The following is a 27958-nucleotide window of genomic DNA, read 5'->3' on the forward strand; positions in this document are numbered from 1 at the left end:
TCTGTGGAGTTCATCTAAGAGATATGTGTGGGTGTGTTAGAGAGGAGAGAGAGGTTAGGAGCACACGCTATTAGCTCATTGCTGTACCCACCACACGACGAACTAACTCAGGATCCAGATTAGGACCTGTGTGCAGCCATGCAACGGGTGACACCTCAGCACCACACTAGTTCAGATGGAATGGAACCAATGTGAGGTTTACTATGATAGCTGGCGTGCCTATTCTGCCACCAACCCTCAGAATTTTCCCTGCATGTTGGAGGGCATACATGGATGCAGATTAAAGGACCAATTGCAGGTTAAAGGCCTTGCTCAAGGGCTCAACGAAGTAGAGTCACTTTTGCTGTTTACGGGATATGAACCAGCAACCTTCCAATTGCCAGTGCAGATCCCTAGCCTCAGTGCCACCACTCCACATATTAGGTCAATTGATAACTCAAAATTGTGCTAGTCTGGATATGTGCATGAGCGAGCCCTGGATCCGTCTACTGCATTGTTTAATTTTGCTTTTTGCTTTACTTACAAAGCTGCCTGGACACAACTAAAACTGCGCTTAAGTGGGTTCAACACACAGATTAATAGGAGGGACTATTTTATTTTAAAATGTGCACATTTGGTAATAAGCCCAGTGCACAATGTGAAATTATTGAATATAACCATCAATATATTTAATATCTGTATATTTTTTATTGTATATTAAAAGTGTGCAATGTGTAATTTGATCAATAAAATTAACATCTATTTTAAATGCATTTGGAATGCAATTATTAAACAGCAAAATATGAAAAATGTTAAGGTTTCAAGAGGTGAAAGAAAGACTACTGCTGTTTATAATCAATCTGATAAACCCCTCTTCACATTTATATTCATCCCATTTCTACACAGCACTGATATGCACGGCTTATTGACATGACACCCAGAATGCATGGCTTCACTTATGCTTAAACTTACTCCGAAAGACTGAAAGTAGCAAGGCGTAGCAGAGCAGCCCATACACACTTACCCAGCCATTGGATTGTCTCAGATAAAAATGCTCCAAGTGAAATGTGATAAGAGTATCAATAAGTGAACTGTGCTACAGACTTGCCAGCTTTGTAAGATCTGCTAATGTGCCTGTGAAAAGAGGTGCCAACAGACTGGCTCTTCCATGTCCTATTTCTCATCTATTTCTGAGTAAACCACTAATACTCAAGTCAAGTTCAGGTCATTTTTAATCTCTTGCAGGATTAGAGGCTTCCTGCCCTCCTTATGCACTGAGGTCCTTCTGCCAAGCATTCCATTTTCTCAGTTTCACCCTGTAACTAATTTAGGGGGTTGCTGTGCTCTTTAATAAATTGATACTATACCTTGCCTTATGCCTAGTGTTGTCAGGATAGGATCTTGTTCTCTGTCACCCTAGATGGATGGATAAAAATATTGTGAAATTAAGTACTTGCACCCACCATTAGCCCCTGAGGAGTTTCACTCATTTGGTGTGAATGATCTGTTCCTGTGACTGGAATGTGTTACTGATTGCAACAAACAAACTTCCCATTTGCAGCAAAAAAAGCAATAATTATTATTATTATCTGTATTGGTATCATTTCACTTTTATTGTGGATGCTAATGTCAAGTTGACACTGGCATGTACTCCACAGTACAGAGTAAATGCCCAGCTCTAATACTCTTTCACAGTTTAAATGAAGATCACACACTCCAGACTAAATGTCCAGTTCTTTCCTTCACAGTTTAAATGCATATTTGGAGGGAACCCTGGCAAAAATTTGATTTGTACGCAGATACCTAAATGTTCACATGTGAGAAAGGCATACATATGTTCCAGTTTTCTGTAGCCTCTCAAGACAGTGTCTGCTCGGCATTAGGCACATGAATTCCCAACACTAGAGGCATACCCACCCAGCCCAAGATCTCCCTCCTGCAAGCTTTCTTGGTGTGCAGGTGGCACCCCATCATCTGCATCGACCCTCACTGTCCAGGGACGCTCTGTTGTGCTTTCAACATTTACAGTCAGTTCATCTTGGCTGATGAAATCCGAGTCTTCATTGTATAGCTGCTCTTGGTTCTGCACAAAAAGACAAACTTTATTTGAAATAGTTCTGCAGACTTGAAATGGCAACAGTAATGTATATTAACAACAAGGGTCAATGGATGAATGAGCCTGGAAAATATCAAATTATTAAAATCAGCTTTAATTGTTATTCCATAAATTATATTCCATAAATTACCTATGATAGATTTAATTCAGCTTAACTCCTTAATAATGAACTATGAGTATGCTTTTGCATTCACACGCTCTTTAAAAGTAATGGTTCTCAGCGTGAAGAATGACAGAAATTGTTAAGACTTTCCGCCTCATAGTACGTGAATCATGTTTTTAACTCCTGGCTAGTGTGCCTTCTATATGGGGTCTGTTTATGTGACTTCCTTTTAGAGATTCCACTTGCTCTCCAATCCACATTGTTATGTGGATTGTTGTCACATCTATAACAATGTAGATGCCAATGTGTGCCATGTACTGGACTGTCATCTCTTCTGAGAGAGGCTGGTGCCTTGTGCCTACACTAAAGTGACAGCAATGAAAAATGGTCAGTTTTCTTTTTAAATTCACTGTTACAAGTGGATGTCAGGTCTTATACTCTGCATAGATTCAGTCTACAAGGCAGAGGGCATAGACACTCCCAAAAATATCAGGGTCTTTTATCCAGGTGCCAATGCTAGCTCAGATCATCAAAACAGGTGGCAGAGAAGAAACACTTTAAAGACAAACTGTACTTAGCTTGACATTTAGTGCTAACTTAACTTACTGTATGTGAAGGCAGCACCTCAGTACCATCAAACAAGAGTCCAAGCTTGAGTTGATGTCTGAAGCTCAAGTTGTGTGTCCAGGCAGCTTAGTTTAGAAAAGATCCAGCACTCAGATGGTAAACCATGAAAAGGAAATTGACAGCAGCAACAGGCTATTGTATGTGCTCCCTTTTATCTTATTTTAATGTTATTTCAACATTTGCCCAATATGTGATACAAACCTATATTTGTTCCTTTTGCCCAGAACAACCAAAAATTCTGGCAATCTCTAGACCTACGGCTCGGTATCTACATTTCAAACGGGCCTTGTCCTGCAGCTCTAATAGTAAGTCATTTTCCCAGTACAAGGTATCTCTCTATTATAATAAAATAATCCTGTGACAAGACAAAACTTTTTGGAAGATGAGACTTTGGAAGATTTTTTCAAGTCCCGAGAGTCGAGACTTTGGCAATGAGATGTTTTCAAGTCAAGCTCTCCTGTCAACTATAGAAAACCACGCACACGGTACTCTCACCTTTCATTCGTGGGAATGATTTTGACAGACACAGTTCTTGCTCCGATGAGACAAGACATTTCATCACGAAAGGTTATCAACAGTAAAAATGACTACATGGGCAATCCTAGCACCGAGGAACGATGAAGTCAAAGGAACTAACACTAAAAATGTTGTTCGGTTACACTGCAAATTGGTTAAATGTGTATCAATAGACCATGTTGAAACAGTTGGTGGAAGATGAAAACATCAACTTAAAATATTCTGAAGAAAATCTATAACCGTTAACATCATTTGGTCTTCCTCCGCACGAATTACTGTAGAAAGAAGGATGTATCCAAGAAAGGTAATGTAGTACATCTTCAGGCGATAACATTAGACAACAAAGGAGATCTTGATATGCCATTTGTATTAAAATGTTAACAGTTTCCCGTTAGAGTAGCTTTTGCAAAGATAATTTATACATCTCAGAGCCAAACATTCGAAAAAGTCATTTTATTTAATAGAGAGAAAGAAATGAAATTCAATCATGTGCAGTTATACTGTATGTGGCGTTGTCACAATGAAAGTCCAAACACAGAATAACAATTCAGTATGATATTGATGAAAATTGAATTAAAAAAATTGTTTTTCCTTAAGTTTTACAGTAAAATTGTACGTTTAAAAAGTTTTTGCGTGTTAATTTCAAAGCCAAACAGAACAAAATCGAATTACACAATGAATAACCCTAACGCAACAGGAAACATAATTTACATTCAAATTATTACGTTTTAATCTCTTATATTTTTCTCTTCTGGTTCGTCCTGCTTCCACTTCAAAACCGGTCCCGCCCACACGCTGCTGACACAGCATTTCTCAATTCCTATTTGTTCTCTTCCAAACCCTTCCCCACGTTGCCTGCCCATACACCTTGCTATTTTTGTTATACTGCGATGGTTGTTTCCTGAGCCTTTGTTATAAAATGAACAACAGTATCTTCTCTGTCGACGGGTTTTTGTACAACGTCATCTCAATTCTGGGATCCAGCAACTGCCTGTTCCTATCAGTGGGTTATTTCTTGACACAAACGGTTAACAAAGGCAATGCTCCGTTTAACGTTCCTATTCTTACACCACCGTATGCGATGGTGGGCGTCTGCTATCTAGTATTTTTTAATAAGGTTAATTACTCGCTGTAATGTAAAATAGTAGTAGTAGTAAATTGTACATCCACATCCCCATACGCAAACAGCAGAACTGCAAAGAGGCTACCATATAGTGCAAGCACGGGGTTTGACGAGCGAAGCGAGCAGTGGACAAAGCCCCCTAGTATTACTTTAAAATGGGTTTGCAAATCCAATATATATCAGTGGGTTAAATATGGAAATATACATACAAAGAAATCAAACAATGGCATAAAAAGTATTTGCTGCTTTCCTTATTTCCTCTGCAAACATTTGACACCCAATGTTTTTAGGTCTTCAATCAAAAGATAAAGGACACCTGAGCAAACAAATAACATATACTTCAGAATGAAAGCAGCTTTTGCAAGGCCTACAATTCCTCCACAGTAATGTGAAAGGCTCATATTGAATTATAGGAAGCACTTGATTGCAGTCATTGCAGATAATGGTGACACAACCAGTTATTAAGTACAAGGGGCAATTACTTTTTTCACACAGTGCCAATTAATGTTCATCATTAGATAAATGAAATAAGTTACAAAAAATGTGTTATTGGTTCACTCGGGCAACCTTTATCTAATATTAGGTTTCAGTTAAAAAAATTAAGATATTCATTGGTACAAATTTGAAATAATAATCATAAAAATAATTATGAAGAGTCAAATACTGTACTTTTAATGACACTGTATATACAGTATGTGTGCATAACTAGTTATAGCATTAATCAGAGTAATGTACTAATTATTGATCACATTTGCTGCACACTTCACTCAGTGTGACACATTTGGACAATATTAAAAAGAATGAAAGCTTTCTTGTGAAACAGTGCAACAATTTAAGTTATCATAGTGACACAGTCATCTGTGGCTATTGATGCATTTTCCATCCTTCTGTGCTCAATTGTCACTAGTTTAGCTTTTCTTTTTAGTAATAGAGTGCAATGTAAAAACAGTCAAAAACATTGATGGGATTAACTTCTTACCTTATTATTAAACTAATAAACAGTACAGGTTATGCTAATTTCTGCTACCTTGAATATAGTATTAAGGATAAATACTAGAAGTCTGTTAATACTACAATAAAACAATTCACAAGTCACATTAAATTACAAATAATGAATGGAAATATAGCGATCAAAGAATTTTTACAATCAGAGGCACTTGGAGAGAGTTACAGAAAGACACTATCAGTAAACTTTATGACATTTCGCATTGACTAAAATAAAAGGGGCTTGAAAATAGGACCCTACAATGACACAGAGAAGCTAATTTCTTTCCCATCTTTTGCTGCCTGGTCTTCGTACTTTAGAAATTACTTACACTATCTTCCCAATACATACTGTATGTAATATTAATATTATGATATGTATTTGTTTTCTTTCATTTTATGCATTTTTGTGCATGTGTTGCCCAAGGACTGTCACACGAAAATTAGAATGTATGGAGAAAATGGGGCAAATACACCCTAGAGACTCGACCTAAGGTGGTCACCTTAGGTACCTAATTGCTGAAAGCTGATATGAATGCAACTGGTACTGGTAGAAGAGGTGTTGTGGAGTGTGCTGGATTAACAAAAAAAAAACAGAAAAACATCATGAAGGCCTACTGCTATTTCAAAAGAAGAATCGCCAGTCCCAGACACGGAGGTATGGAGGATCGTTACAGTTTCAGAGGCTGCTAAACTAAACAATCCAGACAGTTCTGTCTCTTTTCCTTCTTGGGCATCTTGCTGTTATTTTCTACTTAACATTCACAAGGATCGCTGCACAGGCCAGCATTCATTCCTACAATGCACCTAAATCTCTGCCAAGAACTCAGGTATATGAATGTTATCCTTTATAAACACTAAACAGTATTTTGTAATTAATCCAGTTCACTGTATATTATGCATACTGTACATAACACTGTTTTTCAACAATGTATTTGTTTTTTAATTTTTTGGAGCTTTCTGTATTCTGACTGTTGAAAGTGAGTATAAAAGAAGGGCAGAGACAGCTAATTATATTATAATACCTCTATCTGGCTCTTTGCAAACTAGAGGAAAGAGTGCTTAAACAAAAATGATAAGTCCTTCAATACTGGTCAACTTGCAGACTAAGAAAAGGATTTGTGCACATGTGTTTTTCTTAAATATTCCAGAAAAAATCATGTTAATTACCAGACTGCAACAGTCCAAGCATGACAGATGTTGGAGGAGGTCATTTGCCACGCATAAGTAAAAGAAATTGATTTTGCTGGCCTGTAGATGGGCAACCGTGACACGAAGGTGTTTGTGAAATTGTGAGGAAGCCAGTGTTGTTGAACCAGCTGGGGGCCATGAGTGAGAACGTTTGGGTATATGTGACATTTCACATAACAAGAGTGATCTGATTTAAGTCTGTTAATACCTCCAGCAGAAAGATATATGAGGGGAAACTGATGCACGCCTGGCACTGCGTTACATCCTAACCAGCATGCATAAGTAAGCGCAGCTGTTCACAGAAGAGGCCTAGAGTGTTATAGTTGATTGAGCCAAGATTCAAGAAGAAAGAGCCAAGCTTGCTAAGCTGTACTAGTGACTTCATTATAAAGAGGCCCACTGCACAGATTTTGGCCACCTCTAAGCTTTGACATCACTCGGGCAGACAGTAAATTTTCCACAACTGTGCTGTTTCCAGCAGTGATCTGAAAGTGCTGTTAGCATAATGAACACTGTAATTTTCCTCAAGACCTCATCTTACCAAAGCACACCCACATGTTTTTCCACAGTTCTCTGGTTAATCTTTTAATAATTTAGAGTAGGTGTGACGCTCTTTAAGCCCGTAGGTCAACAGATCAAAGTCTCATGCTCAGGCTTGTTGACCTCTTTGCTTGATCTCTTTACCCAGGCAGATTCACAGTGTGTGATGGGAGTTTTCTTATGATCTGAAGGCCACATCACTCACTTCTAGGCTTTTTCAGTATATATCATAGTGGAGATGAAGGTCACATTTAATGACTCATCATTTTTATGTTATATTATGATTGTCTCTCTCTCTCTCTCTCTCCAAGACCTCTGGTCCGATGAAAGGCCACACACCTTAGGCTATACCTACATCTTATGTGCATGTTCTTGATGACTTACATTGTTTTTCATTCTTGGCATTGCTCCTGAATGCTTCATGCTGTTCTAAAAACTTTTTAGGTTTTATAAGACTTTGATTTTCCATTTTATTACAATTCATCAACTCCTGTTCTTTCTCTTTACATAAATTCCCCACGGTTTCCAACAACTAATAGCTAATTGGCATTACAGAGCTCTCTTGTTATTCTATGAGCCGTCTTGCACATAAATCCCCTGTGAATTATTGAAGCTAGACAGTGAGAGATGAGAACAGTTTAATTGCAAAAAAAGAAAGAAAAGAAAGGAAACGAAGAGAGATAGAAAAAAAAACATGCCATGCACTTTGTGTAATTGCAAATTAAACAAGCTGCAAGAAAAGATCATATGATAAAGCGAGAAGGGAGAGGTGCAGTCTGTGTGATTTATTTTGCTTTGTTATACCTGGCAGTATGAGCTAACTGATTTTCAACATTCATCCATTTTATCTTACTGAGATTAAATTAACTGTGCAAATAAATTCCTCCATCAACTTGCATAATGATAAGAGTTCAGACAGCCACACTGATTCAAATACAATAGTTCAGTTTCATATATTATCTTGATGATTTCTTCACGATTTCAGTATAAATTTTGAAAATTACAGTTGTTTACTTTATTAGGTGCACTAGCCTAATAAAGTGCCCCCCATTTGTTCAGAGTGAGTGGTACAGGGATGTCGCTCCATGTTGACTTCATTGTATCATGTAATTGCAATTCCTTTCATTTTATACCACACACCCTAAACTATGTGGAGTTCTGTACAGGGTGGTCCAGATCTAATTATGCAACTCTTAATGCAATGCAGGAAAACAATACAATTTTGGGGACTACCAGTCCGGTCAAACATTTTGTTTGTTTGGGAGATAGTGTTTCTATGCACTGAAGGCGGTCCAAATTCCTCCAACATCCTGCGTTGCACGTTGTTATAGTGTAATGAAAATTGCATAATTAGATCTGGACCATCCTATAGACTGAGAAAGTCAATGTGTTAAGCCCATAGTCGTGCTTATAGAACCCATAACTTCCCTTCCATTGTGGTACATTATATTTCTGAAATGCTCATTGCAGATACTTGCCTTACTGTCACGAAAAGACGCATCCGATAATTAGGAATCTCGGGTAGTTTATGACACTTGAATGTTGCTCTACTTGTATTAAGGGACATAATGTGTGGCAGGAGAGCCCACCTCACACCATTATACCTACACCACTATGCTACAAACCTGTCACCCTTAAGGGTGAATTTATGGCCATATTGGTTTTTGCCATATTGTAATTAACCAGTTGGACCAGGGATTTCTCAGATTAGTCAGTTTTTCTTGTCCTCTAATAGACAATGTTTGTGTTCCATAGTCCAATTTAACTCAGACTTTTTGTTTTTCACTGATTGGAAAGTTGCATCAATGCCTGCTAAAACCTATTAATGAAATGGAAAGCTGAGTTGTGTGTTCTGATTTGCCTCTTGTGACAACACTCACCTCTTGATTGTCTGGCTGTAGATCATATTAGTCTCTGTCACCCATTTTCTTGAATGATCTTAACTTTAATGACGGGAAAGTTGCTAGTTGAATGTTTTTTGGGTAGTCCATGCTCTAGACGTATGGCCTCCATTACTGTGCTGCACTTAAAGCCATTTAAATCTTTAGTCCATAAACAATCCAAACAGTGGGCATGCCTTTACTTGTGATGGCTAATTTTGAAGACACAAACTTAAAATGAAAAAACAATCTGACAATCTATCAACTACTGCTCTTCTTGTGAGTTTAGTGTGCAGCAAATTTAGCTAATAATCAGTATTACACTGACTTATGTTTTTAATAGTTATGCGGATACTGTATATATTTGCTTTTATGTTGCATTAATATTTATTTAAATGTAGGTTTAGCATACATTTGCAAAATATATTTTAGCTTGTACTATAAATATTACACAGTATTAGAGCTGTGAGACAAAGCCCCTTTCAAATGAATCATCCAGGGACAAACTGAGAAAACAAGAAAGTGCTAAAGGTTTTACACAAAATCTTTTAAATAACCAAGAACTTGAAGGAATATTCTGGTTACACAGAGGAAAGAAGGGACCCTAGAGATAAGTGTGTTGCTAACTGGGTAATTCTTTCATAACATATTGGAATCATATCAGACCACTGCTAACAGACATTGCTGGTAGCTGGCTAGCTATCACAATGGTGAACACCTAACTGCCATTCTGTTGAATTTAATGACAAGACTTCCAGGATAAACAAAAAGCAAAGTTGAGTTTCTGTTGTACCAGAAACCTCTTGTTCTAATGATGTGCTTGGTTCCTTGCAGTGCCAAAACATATGTTTGGTTCAAGAAATCAAATCAGCATTAAAACTCAAACCTACATGCTAGTTTTCTGTAATGATTGGTCATTTAATACTTTGTCACCTGTTTTGAGGTATGTTTTTGGGCTAACAAGATAAAAAAGAATCTAGATTTCTGTGAGAATTTACCTCTTGGAAGATACAGATTGTGGTGGCAACATGACAAGCAAGGCAGACCAGGATCCTGTGACCAACAGTTGATTCCTACATCTTCTGGCTAATCTGAGTTAGTCCCAGGCAACTAAGAGATGCAATCTCTCTCACATTTGCAAAGTTTGCTGCCTAGTACAGTTAGGTCCATAAATATTTGGACAGAGACAACTTTTTTTGTAATTTTGGTTCTGTACATTACCACAATGTATTTTAAATGAAACAACTCAGATGCAGTTGAAGTGCAGACTTTCAGCTTTAATTCAGCGGGTTGAACAAAACGATTGCATAAAAATGTGAGGCAACTAAAGTATTTTTTTAACACAATCCCTTCATTCCTTCAAAAGTAATTGGACAACTGACTCAAAGGCTATTTCATGGGCAGGTGTGGGCAAGTCCGTTGTTATGTCATTATCAATTAAGCAGATAAAAGGCCTGGAGTTGATTTGAGGTGTAGTGCTTGCATGTGGAAGATTTTGCTGTGAACACAGACAACATGCGGTCAAAGGAGCTCTCCATGCAGGTGAAAGAAGCCATCCTTTAGCTGCGAAAACAGAAAAAAACACATCCAAGAAATTGCTACAATATTACGAGTGGCAACATCTACAGTTTGGTACATCCTGAGAAAGAAAGCAAGCACTGGTGAACTCAGCAACGCAAAAAGACCTGGATGTTCACGGAAGACAACAGTGGTGGATGATCGCAGAATCATTTCCATGGTGAAGAGAAACCCCTTCATAACAGCCAACCAAGTGAACAACACTCTCCAGGGTGTAGGTGTATCGATATCCAAGTCTACCATAAAGAGAAGACTGCATGAAAGTAAATACAGAGGGTGCACTTCAAGGTGCAATCCACTCATAAGCCTCAAGAATAGAAAGGCTAGATTGGACTTTGCTAAAGAACATCTAAAAAAGCCAGCACAGTTCTGGAAAAACATTCTTTGGACAGATGAAACCAAGATCAACTTCTACCAGAATGATGGCAAGAAAAAAGTATGGAGAAGGCGTAGAACAGCTCATTATCCAAAGCATACCATATCATCTGTAAAACACAGTGGAGGCAGTGTGATGGCTTGGGCGTGCATGGCTGCCAGTGGTACTGGGACACTAGTGTTTATTGATGATGTGACACAGGACAGAAGCAGCCAAATGAATTCTGAGGTGTTCAGAGACATACTGTCTGATCAAATCCAGCTAAATGCAGTCAAATTGATTGGGCGGCGTTTCATGATACAGATGGACAATGAACCAAAACATAGAGCCAAAGCAACCCAGGAGTTTATTAAAGCAAAGAAGTGGAAAATTCTTGAATGGCCAAGTCAGTCACCTGATCTTAACCCAATTGAGCATGCATTTCACTTGTTGAAGACTAAACTTCGGACAGAACGGCCCACAAACAAACAGCAACTGAAAGCCGCTGCAGTAAAGGCCAGGCAGTGCATTAAAAAGGAGGAAACCCAGCATCTGGTGATGTCCATGAGTTCAAGACTTCAGGCTGTCATTTCCAGCAAAGGATTTTCAACCAAGTATTAGAAATTGACATTTTATTTCCAGTTATTTAATTTGTCCAATTACTTTTGAGCGCCTGAAAGGCCATTGTGTTAAAAAAATGCTTTAGTTGCCTCACATTTTTATGCAATATTTTTGTTCACCCCACTGAATTAAAGCTGAAAGACTGCACTTCAACTGCATCTGAGTTGTTTCATTTAAAATTCTTTGTGGTAATGTACAGAACCAAAATTAGAAAAAAGTTGTCTCTGTTCAAATATTTATGGACCTAACTGTAAGTCATACAGAGTGTATGTCTACCAGCTGTCAGAACCACCAACTCTGGCTCCTGTGAATTGGTATGAGTATCAGCTTTAATCCAAGGCCAATCACAGACTTGTAAATTCCTCACCCTGTTACAGGCAAATCAGTCAGGCACAGAGTGTCAGAATCTGATTTCATATAAGTTCATCCATTGGACCAGCTCAGTATACACAACTCGTGCCTGAGGATAATTATGGGAATGTAGGTTGTAGTATGTCCTCTACATTAAGAGAATATACTGTATTACCAATGGAGAATCAACCAATCTGTCAACTTAACACTCATCATTACCTATTGTATAAACTACACCCCAAGGTACCTGAACTATTTTAAAAAACAGAATAAAAATTTGACTTCAGCTGGAGGTAGGCCATAACATCAGATTCATGATTCAAGTCAGTCTCATCACTAACTATAAAGCAGGAATGTCAGTATTACACCTGGAATGCTATAGAAAATTAATTACAAATGTTAACCTGACTTACAAAATTAGTCATAAGATACTCCATCACACCCTAGTAGTCCTGCTTCCAGTGTTATGAAATATTAACTGTGTAGCTCATATGGCAATAATTTGCAGTACATAAAACTAAAACATGCATAAAAGAGGCATGTGCTGCCCAGTTTCTGAGAAATTCAATAAATGTAACCCCCCTGGTAGTTTGGATAACAGCAAAACATCTTTAGTTGCCCTTCAGAATAGAAACAGAAGAAGAAGAAAAGCAAAAACTACTTTAAAGTCCTCACCTCATATGCATGTGGACTGGTCAGGATTTTGGCGATTGGCCCACACCACACTGGCAATGTTGCTGTTAAAGGTGGACCAGAATGGGTCAGGATGGGCTTGATGTATCTGCCATTGAAGTCAAGGACTGTTGACAAGGTTGACAGCCAAAGGATTACAATTATAACTGCTTCACAGACATACCTTTCTGCTGGCTGATCACACAGGAAAAGGGATAACACACATTCATGCCAGAACAAGGTGTAATTTACTCTAACAAGACAAAAAATGGAATTACTTTCCACAATGCAAATAAAAAGTTGTGGCGGCTGGGGGTGGTACCCAGCCAGAACGCCTAGAAGGACCACAAGAGGGCCATGAGGGCGCAGCCACCCTGGTTGGTATGGGGATCACGGGAACAAAGCATGGAAGCTCAACCCTATAGGGGCCTCTGGTCACCGCCAGGGGGCGCCCGGATGCCTGAGAAGCCCGGAATGTCAGCACTTCTGCCACACCCGGAGGTGGTGGGGGAAGGAATACCAGGGACACCTGGAGTGCTACCGGGTGCTCAGCCGGCACTTCCGCCACACCAGGAAGTGTTGGCGGAAGTTAATCGGTAGATACTTGGAGTACGGCCGGGTGAACATAAAAGGGGCTGCCTCCCTCCATTTGTTAGCTGGAGTCAGGTGGAAGAGGACGAAGACTGGAGGAAAGGAGTGGAGGCGGTCAGGAGATGATGCATTATTGAAGAAGGCCTGGATTAAGGGGATAACATTGGGCAAAATGGCTAGCAGCGTTTGAGTTGCTGCGCAGATGGCAGAGGACTAATTTTAACAGATAATGTATCGCAAACGACAAAACAATGGAGAAGGGCATTACTTTTGCACCACGTGAGTCTGGATGTGTTTTCTGCTTTGGAATATACCAATAAGATGGCAGATTACAACAGTGCATTCGCTGCGTTAAACGCTTACTTCATGCCCCTGATAGACACAGCTTTTGCAAGGGAAACATTCTACCAGCTGACACAATAGCAAGGTGAGACTATTGAACAGATTGTTACTTGGCTCAGGCGGGCAGCTAAAGACTGTGCTTGCAAGGATGATAGAGACAATCAAATCAGAGATGCGGTATTAAGCAATTGCACTTCAGAATACATATAAAGGAAGTTGCTAGAAGAGACACAAGGCTCGTGCTAACATGGTCACTTGAGAGAGCAGCACAGTGTGAACTTAGAATTTACCATATTAAACATCGCTAAATTTCTTGACATTTCTTATATTTCTAAAGTTCTTGAATGCACTGGAATGAATGCAATGTGTTTTTGTCAATTGAAGTCGACTAGAAATCAAATTTTATAAATAAAATGTATTATTATTATTATTATTATCTTCTGCCATGTCACTTACAGGCAGTCCCCGGGTTACGTAAGAGATAGGGACTATAGTTTTGTACTTAAGTTGAATTTGTATGTAAGTCGGAACAGGTACATTACTTTAATAAATGTTATTGTTGACTGACTGTAACCAAGTGCCCTGCCAATGAATGATGGAGTTTCACCTCTTTCTGACCTTTTTATTATTTCTGCTTTATTTTCAATGGTGATGTTTTTTCTCTTCTTTACTGTAGCACCAGCAGTTGCATCAGATTTGTGTTTCAGAGACATTCTTGAAGGGTGAAGACAAAAGGTTAAGATGAGCTCTTCTGTACAGCACTCTACATGCTATCACAGCAGATTAGGCACCAGTCATCAACACATCTGATGTATAGTGTGGTCCAGATCTAATTATGCAATTTTCATTATGCTATAACTTATTCAGTTTATTACACAGAAAATCACCCGAAAAATCCCGGACCATCGAGAAGTGTGTGAACTGATGACACGAAGAATCGTCCTCGCGCCGAACTGGAATCGTCCCCGCATAAATCAAAGTCATCCAGACGATCTGGATCTGCAGAATTAGATCTGGACCACCCTGTACTGACAAGAGACAATTTTCTGCTATGTGTGTAACTGTACAAGCAGGCTTGCTATTGAGAATGAATGGAGGCAGCGAGGGGCGGTTCATCACCAGTCCACCCCACAATCACCTCTACTACAGTATGCTGCCTGCATGGTCCCGCCGCACCACCACCCCCATTCAACACACAGCCATCTGAGGCACACTACAATGCTACCCCCCGCCTCCCTGTTCACCCTCAATGGCCTCAGTTCAGCCACAACAGGGTCACCACTTACAGTGGGGGGCGGGCAGTGAAACTGTTTGCCGCCGGAAGCCACCTGACAGACACTACACTGCGTGAGCAGGGAAATCGACCAGCCTCCGTCCAGTCACCACTTGCAGTGTCCCCGGGCCGAAGATGACGGAGCGGCAGTTACTGAGGCGCATGCGTCGCAGCTGTAACCCCGTTCGTATGTTATAGGTCAGGTGTCCGTAACCTGGGGACTACCTGTATTCTTCTTTGGATCATATTATTGGAGAAAGTTATTATTTTAAGCTTGTCAGCCTCTTTTTCACCAAACATTATTTCTGCCATATCAACAGTTGGCAATAAAATCAGATTTTCAGCAATTGTATGTGTCTTACTGATTTTTGCAATGCGAAATGCAACTTGATAACTGACTAGTAATGCTTTTTCATTAGTAGTGGTTGCTGAAGTACAAGTGCCTTGCTCCTTGTGGAGATAGTTTAGATTTCCTTCAATGAATTCCACAGGGTTGTCTTTTTTGTCTGGATGTTTGGTATTTATATGTCAAAGTAGCTGTGACGCCTTCATACTTTCTTTTGACAACACTTCTTGACAAACTACACACTGACAGTAAACCATATTTGAGATATTTATCACTGTAAAATCTAGTTTTCTTTTTATTCTTGTTTCCTCACAATTTAAAGAAGGTGAGGCTGAAGCCATGGACTTTGTTAAAATACAGACACCACAGCTCGATACTCTGAATGTCGCTGACCTTGATAAATCTTGGAGGCTCCTTAAAATTCAAGATGCCATAAAATCACAGCAAAGTGGGACTCCTGCAGGCCCAGATGGTCATTCAGTGGAATTTTATAAACAATTTAACTCATTTACTGTCATTACTTTTAGCAATATTTTTTTGAAGCTAGAGATAATTAAATTCATTTATAAAGATTATCTCAAGTGTCAATTACCATTTCCCAAAAATAAAAACCAGCTGGAGTGTGTATCATATAGACCAGTGTTTCCCGAACTCGGTCCTGGGGACACCATTTGACTGCGGGTTTTTGTTCCAACCAGCTTCTGTTTTTAATTGAACTCCTGGGCTAATTAAGTGAACTGATATTTCCCAAGTTCTGTGTTTAGCGAACAATATAGAAATTAGAAAACTAAGTTTGCTAAAAAAAAAATATTAAAATGTACCAAGCATTTATATAGGAATAATGTATTTTTTACTTTTTAACAGTATTTTCATCTTGATTTTCATTCTACTTTTCAAGGTGTTCTAATTGTTTAATTAATCCACTATTTACTAATTAGTTGCAGCCTTTGATTATTCAGTGTTATTTGCCTGGGTGTCTGATCAGCTTGTTTTAAATTGTCATTATTAAGATACAATGAAGGGGGAAAATCTGCACAGAGACAGAGCAAAGTATAATGAAATCAGCAAAACAGAGTTAAGCATTTAAATCTATAGCAAAAGCAGAAATATTTATAAATGTAAAAATCGTGTTGCTATGCTTTTCTGAATGTTGCATAAAAGAACAAAAAAACATCAGCTAATTAAATGAGATCAGGCGTTGTCACTGATTAGGAATGTGGTTGGAACAAAAACCTGCAGTCACAGGGGGTCCCCCGGACATAGATTGGGAAACACTGATATAGACCAACCTCCTTTATGAACAATGATGCTAAAACCCTACCGCAAATTTAAGTTAAAACAACTGAGAATGTGCTTCCTTCTGTAATATCACAACATCAAACTGGATTTATTAAAGTAAGATACTTAAAGTCTGGTGCCAACAATTTTGTAATGCAATATATCCTCTTCTAGTTCCCCAGAAGACTTACAATCTTTGGAGGCTGAAAAAGCCTTTGATAGAGTAGAAGGGTGATATTTATTTATGGTACTCGTCAAAGTTGGATTTAGACCAAATATATTTGCATGGATAAAAATACTTTATACTGACATATTAAGAATACTGCATAAACTCAGAGTATTTCAAATCAGAATATGAAGCCAAACAAGGGTATGCATTAAAAACAAAGTTTTTTGAGATTGCTATTGTACTGTCTGTACCTGTATGTTTTTTGGAAGTAGCCTGAAATAAAAGGCATTATAAGGAAGGAGCTGGGCAGAAAATCTCTCTTTATGCTAGTGACAAGGTGCATTATACCTTACTCACATACTGATATTTTTCATTAGTAATACCTTTCTGCTAGAGGAATTTAATACAATCATAATTTTCATACTTTGAATAAAACATGCTTTTTTTCCAGTGAGTTTTCTTACATTCTTTGTGTCAAAACAGTTTAAATACCTAAGAATAATTATTCCAATAAAGCATAAGGATTTTAAAAAAAAGAATCTTGGTAATATACTGGAAAATGTACAGCTTTCTCAATCAGGTAATGGCTGATTGCAGTTTCACGGATTGTCTTCTGACCATATTATTATACTGGCTATGTTATTTTCAGCTGAAAGGTTTGTGTTTTGTTACAATTTCTTCTTTAAATGGATATCAAAAAATAAATCTACAGTAAGGCTAGACTGCTGGCATTGTACACTTTGCCATTCTATACATCAAATTCTTAAACAGTACTTCAGACAAGTATGTCCTGATGCCAAGCCCCTATAAATGTGATTTTCTTCCTAGACAGAACCCTTGACCACACAAGTTACAAAGAATGGCTTCTGAGAGTGGCCACCCACATTTGCACATAATGAGTTTAACAATAATGGTAGAAAACAATGGTTCTTTGGGAAGGGAAGCTAACGACTGGAAAAGAGAGAACAGAAAATAGGACTTAAAAAAACTTTTGGGTGATTGGAAACCTGGAATCCATTTGTCCCTTCATACACAAAGATAACTTTGTTTTGGAACCTAAGGGGCATCACTGTTTAGTATGGCGCTTTCAGCCTCGTATTACATTTCTGTTTGGATACCACTAAGACAACATTGGGTCTGAGTGAGGCCGTGCCTAGTGACTCTTGGGAAATGAAAACCAGTTCTTTCCATATGTGTCTATTGCATTCTTGACAGACCGGTCTCTCCATATCATTTCCAAACCCAAAAAATGCATTTGTTATCTTTGGAATCTTGTAGCAGGAACTGAATCATTGGCTGCTATACATATTTGTGATAAGCATATTCCAGGATGTTTCTTATTTCGTTCACCTGTGCACCTCCTGCTTAGAAAAATAGTCCACTTGAAATGTCCTCAGGTAAATGTTTTTGAAAACAGCATATGGCTGAACATTGCATGTTATTAACACTTTCAAGGCAACAGTCAACACATAAAGAATTGAAGGCTAACCACCAAGAAAAATCACCTAGAATGTATTATATAATTTTTATCCACTAGACTGCAGGAAAGACCATGATATGAAGATGAATCGCCATTCATTTTCATTAAAGCCTTGAGTCAAATGTAGGCAGCTACTCTCATCCAAAAAAGTCCCCTGCCGGAGATGTGTTGTGTATTGTCGATGACTTGGATTGTGCACTGTGAGATGAGGATTTTGAGCTGTCGTAGGAAAGTGACAATGACAGTGCTGCTGAAAAAACGTTTTGTTAGTTTTGTTTTTCATAATCTGTGTAATAAAAAGGAGTTTGACAAAACAAAAAAATAAAGCCTCCAAAAAGTTAACCTAAAATTCATCCATGTTATATCGTCACTTGGTCCAATTTTAGGGACATGTGCAGGTGGAACCTAACCAGCCCTTGATGGATGCCACTCCATTTTAGAGCACACAACCACACTCACTAATACCGAGACAGTTTAGTTTTACCAGTTCCTCCCACATTCCACAAATTTACTGAAGAGAAAAGACTTCTTTAGGCAATAATGAAAGCATCTTATTCTGGCTTAAAAGAAAAAAAATCCACTGCCAGCTGACTTCCAGAGAATGAACTTTAGACACACAAAAAAAAACATTTTATGGGAGTAAGATTGATCAAAAGCAAAACAAAAAGACAACAGGTTTATCAGCAAAAGTATGAAGTCCAAAAAATTGACTTTTTCATTTTTTGTCTACTTTAACAAAAGAGGCTTCTGCAAAAAAGCATCATAATTAATCTTCCATTGTGACTGCTTTGGAAATTACTTGCACTGTGTATCTGACCCTTCTCCATGCAGTACAAGTTCTAACAAATGACAATGTAAAAATAAAGGCAATTCCATGATGTGCATTCTGTAATGATAAGCAGCAGGCATTGTCTTCAGCCACTGGCACCATTTTTAATTGTGCTGGTAAACTATAGATGCCCAAATTAAAATGGACATCCAAAGTGAAGTGAGAGGAAAAACAGAAAGAAGTCCAAGGCAAAATAAATGCACGTATAAATAAGCTTCAATCCTCACAGCAGACAGCTGTGCTTTAAGCCAGACAGAGCTTTGGCCTGCGGGTCTCTGTCTCTCTCCTCTTGTCTTTGCTTCCTTCCTCTGCTCACAGCTCACTTATTAACAGTCATAGCACATGATGTCAAGGTGCAGTACTGTTTAAGTCAACAGCGCGTTTCAGTGTTTATCCAAGATTGTGGATTAACTTCTTGTTATACGTTAATTTTGTTTTTATGGTTTGGCACTTTACAGACTAATGTAAAACATACAGATAGCAGGAGTTTAATCACACTTATAAATCTAGGGGATGATAATTGAGAGTAGCTTAAGGAGAACACATTAAATTGGTTTCACCAGAATCAAATGAGATTTATCTGTCTGTTTCCCCTTCTAACCAAAAAACCAATGACCCTAATGAACAAATGTGACTTTAATCTACTTTTCACCTTTCAGCTGCCTCTATAAAAACATAATCACCTAAGTCATCATTGATCTTTAAGACCCAGATGACATCAAATCAGTGGAGAGATGCTCTGTACTTTAATGACATTAATTCTTGTTCACAGTGTGCTAGCACACCAGCCAATGTAACCCTCTACAGTAAACTGGTTATTTCCCACCTGGGACCCCAACTTGGGCCTCTTATTGTCAGTTGTGCTGTTATTTCACATAATACGGCTAGACATTCTAACTAATTTACTGGAACTTTCTGATGCAGGCCTATTGCAATCACACTGAATTAAATTGTTGATTATTTACCTTCCAAAACTCTATCAAATATATTTCGGTTTGTTCATTTTTGTTACTTCATTTATGAACCTATGAACAGACTTTAAGTGTACTTTAAATAATTGTTTACTATCACTACTGCAATATAGCATGTTTTACAGTTTTATCCTGTAGCTGGATTTGATTTCCCGGCCATTTTCTGATTAAAGTTTGAATGTATTTCCACAGGTACTTTGGTTTTACTCTTGCATGCCAAAGATTAACTGACACTTCTAAACCAGCCCTGTATAAATATAAATTAGTGTGGAAGTTGTTCTTGACATGCGTTATCCTTCTGTCCAGGGCTGGTTCCTGCTTTTCACCTAAAGCTTCTAGAATAGGCCTGAAACCCTGCAAACATAAAGACTGGCTTGGCGGATGTATGAGAAACGGACATTCTACATTTTCTGCCCTGTCTGGAACACAAGTCCTGGTCAGACACTGTTAATACTACATAAAAAGTCTCAGTTTCTTCAGAATGCAGAATCTGCACCTTATCTGATAAGATGAGTGACAAGACCAGGTAACACTTAGGGAGGTACGAGCCTCACAGCCAAGTTCAAATAAAGGTCCAAAACTCTAAGATGAGTAACTCTATCTATCTATCTATCTATCTATCTATCTATCTATCTATCTATCTATCTATCTATCTATCTATCTATCTATCACTGATGGCCAGGACTTTGTACCAATGGTTAACCAAAAGGATGGGCATACAGTATGTGCACCCATGGGACCTAAAACATGCCCTAACACATTGCTCTTGTCTCTTCAAAGTTACAGCTCTCAAACTGGCCATAACTTCATTTGTATAGAAGAGATTCAATGCTGATAGGGTGTGGTGCAATATCTTGACTCCAACATGCAACTGTGCTAGACTGGAAAGGTAGAAACTATGTCTGTACTGGGGTTGAAAAAGGGTGCCATTAGTTCAAACCTTGGTGAAGAATAGCAAATGCACAACAAGAGAGGCCATATACAAAAGGCCACACATTTGTCTTGCTAAAAATGGTAACTTACTGATCAGTAGTGCTTAGAAGGTGTAATTATGCCTTCAACCGAGGACACTGTGTGTGTGTATGTGAGTAAAATTATCAAAGATAAAGTGTAGTAATGCTAGTAACAAGAAGATGCAAGGCGAAGACGGAGACGAGCTTCTGAAGCAAAAGGAGGAATGTATGCTGAAGATGCTTCTACATATCTGGGGAAAGCTGACCAGGAAAGAAAGAAAGCATTGCTTACCTCAAAACTGAAGTACAACTACTTTGATTCCAAGAACTATTAATTATAATTGAATAAATAGGACAAAGCTAGCTAATGGAGTATGATTTTAGTATAACTAACTGAAAGATAAAAACCTTTTGAACAATAAGTTCTGGTTAACTTCTCTATCTTAAATACATAAATTGAAAGACCAGAATTCAGAAGTTATATGCCTTTCTCTATATGAAAGAAAAAGATTGCTTAAGCCAAGAGATAGAATTCATAAGTTATGTGCTTATTTCTATAGGAGAGAAAAAGTCATCTAAGCTTTCATATGTTTTGTGTTGTTTACTATTGTCTTTCATTCATATATATATATATACATATATATAAATACAGTATATTTGCATATATCCATCTTCTATTATCCTTATGTTATAAATATTGTTTATTGCAAAAAGTGTGTCTGGGTTATTTGTGAAAATAAGTCTATAACCACGTCTGGACACCACAACAAAGAAAGTGAAAGTGTTAATGTAGACTTGTACATAAGCTGTACAAATCTCTTCATATTTCTGGTATCCCACCTGGGAAGTGAAACAGAGATCCGTCAGTATCCCTCGGTATTTGGCATTCTTTGGGGGGTGTCTTCTTGATTAATTACCAGCACTGCCAAATTTAAAACTGATAATTAAGTGATTATACAGTACAACCCTACAATGTATCTGATTATTAAAGCCTTTGATGGTTAATGTTTAAAATCTGTTACATTTACTTTCATGCTATACCTAATACTGTGTGCTAGTGCAGCTTTTTGCATTTGTATTCAGCAACATAAATCACAAAATAATCAATAAAAACAACAGAATAAACAAAAAAGACGAAAAGACCTAAAGCCTGGGAGGAAGTCCTGGGAAAACTATTGATTTGGATTAGGCAGAAAAATAGCCAACAGTTTAGCTGATTTTAACAGCAAAAAACAAAAAGGTACAAAGACAGAGAGATGAAAAACCTAGACAGTGGAGATCCAGTTTCCAAAAAGGAGCACAAGCAGGTTAAATGGCTTCCTCAAGGTCAAACCATCAGTTGGAGTTGTTAATTGAACTGAGAGTTAGTGTGGTGTAATGACTAAGAATGCTTGGTTCATCTACCACCTCAACATATTGTGTGACCCTGAGCTAGTACCTTAACTGGCCTGTCCTTCAATTGTAAAAATGTATGAACACTTCATGATTACATTTGTATATCAAATTATTTATGGTTAAAAGAGCTAAATATATATACTACTAATAGAATATAATAAAAACACCACCTAATGTAATTAATCCTAGTTTCTGCCATTTCTTGATAGGAGGAAGACAAGATTATGAGTTCAGGACCACATTATACCAGAAGCAAAAATACAGGCATGTAGTGTGTCACACACATATTAATGGGCTTAAACTAAAGGTAAAATGCCAGGTCAGGGGTTAACGAAGTGCATTAATGTCTTTTTTTTCCCTCCCCTGCAGATCACCAGAAGGATATCCCAACAAGGTTCCACTTCCTTCTCCAGTCCATGACCTCCTACTGACCTCACTTCCTCCTGTTCCCCATTGGACTTTCTTCTTCCTTCCCACCACATATAAAGCCAGCCACATGTCTTCCCCAGCCAGTCCCATCCTGGACTCAGTCATTTGAGACTGCTCTATATTCAACACATCTTTTTGAGACTTTGTTATTAATATACGGGGTGGAACCCAAAACCTTCATTCTTGTCTGTTGTGCTTCTTTTACAAGTGATAATGTAAATGTGTTTCTGGGGTTGACATTTGACTCAGGTGTAGCAATGTTTGAAAATATGTGAACATCACTGATAATTAGGTGCGTCACTTTAACATGGTACTACACCCATCTGCAGACAGGCTTTATCAGATGAATAAATCCTCATGGAAGGCCAATCTCTATATGGTTGAATATTCATGCAGTGGCCCAATCTCAGTCCAGTGAATGAAATGGTATGAACTATCCTGCGTAGATGTCTACAATTATCATATATCCATCCATCCATTTCACTTGCAAAATAAAACAACATGCCAGAGTCAAAGTCAGCCAGCATTCCTCTTATAGAAATCCAAATCCATGTTCCAACACTAACTAGTTCACTGGGCAAATCTGAAAAACAAAATGGTGTTCACGATGTGTCCCTAATAAAGTGACCACACAGTGATTTATAGCAGGACAATAAAAATACAGCCTTCTTAAGATTGCATAAGAGTGAATTTTAACAAATGATGATGTATTCCTCTGTTCTTTGGAACCAGTTAATTTAAACTTTCAAACAAGCGTGGATGCACAGATAATTGTATAAGGGTTTTGCTTCCTTCTTTTCGTAGTGCAGAAATACATTTGCAGGTTTGTTATGTGCTGATCTATACCTTGACATTTAATGAGTAGGAGTGGGTGCGTAAGATTTGTTTAAAAAACCTCTCCCCTCATTCAGCTGCCCATTTCATCACAATGATCTGTCTTTCAGGATGATTAACATTTACTTCCTCTTACTTCTGTATAAAGTTTGAATGACAAGACAATGTACTTTACAAAATGCTATAGGGGATAGCTTAGCAGAAGAACCAGATGTGTACTTTAGTACAAAAGTAATTTTGAAGTAATGTTCTCAGCATATTTGAAGGCATACATGAAACACATATTTTGTAGGTGCTGCTGAGACAAAAGCTAGTGACTAAGTACTGTATGCATTAAATTATTTAAAAAACAAAGCGATTTTATTTTTACAGTTGTGAACTTTTTTTTATTAATTTCAATATAACAGAAAAAGCCTGCTCCTTTACATAATCAGAACTGTTAACTAAGCACAGTATGTGTGAATATATATGGAAATGTCCAGATGTTGTATGATGTCTCTGTTATTTATTTATTTTAGATTTCAATGCATATTGAGGTGGGTGGCCAAGAAAAAAATGATTTATAGCTGGAAAGGGAGATGGGATGGGCCTGGGAAAAGGAATGATGAATGCCACCATGATAGTGCCCTGTATGGTCACTGGAAAGGCAATGAACAGCAGCACCCAGGAAGAAAAGAGAGAGAAAGGGGTGAATTGGGAAGAAGTGGGAAAAGATGACTAGGACTCAAAATAGGCACATAACCCATCAGATTTCTGGGATGTCAGAGTGTCTTTATAAAGAGAAAGACTGGCCGATAGAAGAGCCAGGAAACAGTTGGTTATGGACCTTCAGGTTGGCAGGGGGCACAGGCTGGAAGAGAAAGTGAGGTGCCTTTAAAGATTGGCTCAAAGCACAATGTGCTGGGACACCCAAGGTCATCTGAGGCAGCTCTAGTCTGGTATCCATGTGGGAAAAAACAGGCTTCCCCTAAACTTGAAGTAATTGTTGGCTTTGGCAAACAGTAATCTGGGAGTAGAGATCATCATTTCTTCTGTCCCATAGCCTCACCGAGTCTAGAGTTTAGAAGTGAATGGAAGCCGGGCTTCAACTGGTGACAGGAAGGTCAGATTATAGAAAAAGAGAGCTGAATTTTGGACTGCTTTCTAGTGCCTGGAGGTTTGCCACCCTATCTGATAGACAATATCCCAAACCTGTATAGGTGGGAGCAAAGAGGTTGCAAGCATTGGTATTCAGTTCTGTCAACTTGATACTCTGTGTACTCCTGTTCTTCATCCTACCCTTTTTTCTGTTTAGAACTCTTTTACTTATGTATAGTAAGATCATTGCAGGTCAGAGACTGCACTGGAAAAGGGCTCTGTACTGCACAGCACCATACTGAGTGTATGTTTCAAAGCACAAACGTAAGGGTACATTACAGATGTGAAGCCAAAGGGCACATACAGCCGCTGTGTCTCCCCGACACAGACAGAACACGATTTTGCCACACAGCATTCAGTTTATTTACAGTCCAGCACACAATGCTCAAAGGGCAAAGCACAACACAGTCCCTTTGCAACCAGTCCTTCTGCCTCCACTCCTCCTTAAGAGCTTCGTCCACTTCCTCCCAACTCAGGCCATTGACTGGTGGTGACTGGCTCCTTTTTTAGGGCACCCGGAAGGAGTACAGGTGCCCAACGAGCTTCTTCCGGCAGCATTTCTGGGTGTGGTGGATGTGCTGCCAAATAGGGCCCTGTAAAAATCCAGGCACCCCCTGGCAGTGGCCACAGGCCCCAGCAGGGTTGAGCTTCCATGCTCACAACCTGTGGCTCTGCTGCAGGCCAAGGGGGCTGCCCTCTGTCAGTCCTGGGGAGAAACGGTCTTTTAAACACTCTCTCCCCCGGGCTTTCCATACTCAGGGTGTCCCGGCTGGGTAAGGGCTCTGGTGGTCCGCCAGACAGTAAAGACTTTTAGAAATATGTAAGCAGGGAGGTCATAGCTGACAATGCACAAATTTTGTTACAGGGCATGGAACTCATCTTTTTTGTAGATAGAGCAATTATTAATCATTCTGGAATATGAAAGGTCAGATCCCTATCTTGACTGTCTACTTCTACTTTTAACCCCTTACGTAATGCTACTGCTTTGATAGGACATAATGGCTTAACAGAGTCTTCCGTTAAAGTGCACAACATTAATAATCTAATAACAAATCTTAATGCACGTAAAAAATCTAGGCAGTGCGGCATAAACACCAATAATTTAATTGAAATTACTACTTCAGATCAACACTGCATTAAGACTATAAAAACGGATTGTAGATTACATAAAAAGTACACACAGAGCGGCGTTAACAAAAATAACTTAATTTTTGTTCCGATTACCAATAACACGCATAAAATTCAGCTCTGCCCTTCAGAAACATTAAATATGGCACTATTAAATGTTAGAGCTTTAACTAACAAGACATTTTTTATAAACGATCTTATTAGTAATAGAAAGATTGATTTTATTGCACTAAATGAAACATGGCTTAACTCAAACGGTGCGGCTGTTTTAATCGAATCTGCGCCTCCGGATTACAGTTTTACTCGTGCAGACCGCCAGGGAAAAAGGCGGATTGGCAAACATTTACTCGAGCCGGTTAAAATGTAAAGATGTTAGTTTTGGTTAATTTAAGTCCTTTGAGTATCTGTTGTTATTCATGGAGATTCTCACGTTCTAGTATTATCCGTGTATAGACCTCCTAAATATAACGTGTCTTTCCTTGAGGAATTCTCTGACTTAATGTCAATTTTAGTTACAAACTATGACGCACTCTTAATAGTCGGACTTTAACTTTCATATCGACAATCAGTGTGACCAAAAGGTAAAGGAATTCATGAACCTCCTGGACTCTTTTGATCTGAGACAGCTCGTAATCAGCCTACACATAAAGCAGGTCATACGTTAGACTTAGTGATTACTAAAGGACTTAAAGTTGATATAAAGCAGGTCATTGATATCGGTCTATCAGACCATTTCCTTCTACTATTTAATATAGAAATAAAGATAGAAAACACTCATGAGAAGCATTTTGTTAAAAAACGCTTCTTTGACTCATCAGCAGCTTTAAAACTTACAACTATTCTAAGCAATCAGTCCGTTTATAATGCCAACTATAATAGCGAGGATAATGTAAATAGTAAAGTGGAAAACTTTAATTCTAAAGTAAGAGCTGCTGTTGACATAGTTGCACCTGAAAAGACAGTTAAAAATCTCTAGTACTGTTATTCCATGGAAGACCCAAAGAGTGTCTGATTTAAAAGAACATGTCGTAGAGCTGAGCGTAAATGGAGGAAAACTAAACTAACTATCCATTATGAGATATTGAAAGCTAAAATAACAGAATACAATAACACTGTCCGTCTTGAGAGCGCTGCTATTTCTCTAATATTATAAATAACAATGCTAGTAATCCCAGAGTCTTATTTTCTACAATTGATCGTCTGTTAAACCCAGGTAACACAAAGGAATGCCCCAGAATACTTCCAGTGAAACCTGTGAGAACATTGCTGTATTTTTCAATCAAAAATTAATGATATTAGAGATAACATAGTATATCTCCCCAACACTGCAGAACCTCCAAAGCCCGGTACTCCATTATAAACAAATTAAATGCTTTCACCAGGATAGATTTACCTGAATTACATAGTATAATCTCTCAACTGAAACCCTCCACCTGCGTCCTTGACCCAATACCAACCAGGTTTTTCAAAGAAATATCAGGCGTGCTAATTGACAATATTCTGGACATAGTAATTGTCATTAGATACGGGGGTCTTTCCAGACTGTCTTAAGACTGCTGTAGTTAAACCCCTTCTTAAGAAACATAATCTTGACCCCTCTGCCTTTGAAAATTTTAGACCCATCTCTAACCTGCCCTTCTTAAGTAAAATTCTAGAGAAGGCAGTCATTATGCAGTTAAATGACCACCTCAATAAACATGCTATTCTTGATAAATTTCAGTCAGGCTTCAGAACAAATCACAGCACAGAAACTGCACTTGTTAAAGTAGTAAATGACTTGCGGGTAAATGCAGACAGAGGCCATTTATCTGTTCTCATCCTCTTAGATCTGAGTGCTGCATTTGACACCATTGATCACAATATTCTTAGAAATCGCCTTAGTCAATGGGTGGGCCTCTCTGGCAGTGTCTTAAATTGGTTTGAATCCTACCTGGCAGGAGAAAATTCTTTGTGAGTTGTGGTAATCAATCTCAAAGACACATGATATCCGATATGGTGTTCCACAAGGCTCTATCCTGGGTCCGCTGTTTTCTCAATCTACATGCTTCTGTTAGGTCAGATTATCTCAGGTTACAACGTGAGCTACCACAGCTATGCTGATGACACACAGCTGTACTTATCAATAGCACCTGATGACTCCGACTCTTTCGATTCACTAACACAATGT

The 27958-nt window shown here is 38.4% G+C and overlaps 1 protein-coding gene across 2 annotated transcripts in view; it reads right to left on the reverse strand.

Moving 5' to 3' along the window:
• LOC120533585 (sodium/hydrogen exchanger 9-like) overlaps positions 1-27958 on the reverse strand; it is a 447557-nt gene that overhangs the window by 47520 nt on the left and 372079 nt on the right. Inside the window, exons 15-16 of one of the 2 annotated variants that reach the window (XM_039760513.1) lie at positions 12640-12745; positions 110-2062 (exon numbers count right to left, since the gene is read on the reverse strand). In XM_039760513.1, coding sequence (XP_039616447.1) covers positions 1859-2062; positions 12640-12745 — 310 coding nt within the window. In that variant the 3' untranslated portion in view covers positions 110-1858. Of the gene's footprint in view, positions 1-109; positions 2063-12639; positions 12746-27958 lie in introns of those variants that run through there. The other variant, XR_005634561.1, reaches the window with a different exon arrangement.

Source organism: Polypterus senegalus, chromosome 1, assembly GCF_016835505.1.
Source record: "Polypterus senegalus isolate Bchr_013 chromosome 1, ASM1683550v1, whole genome shotgun sequence".
Classification (NCBI taxonomy): domain Eukaryota; kingdom Metazoa; phylum Chordata; class Cladistia; order Polypteriformes; family Polypteridae; genus Polypterus; species Polypterus senegalus.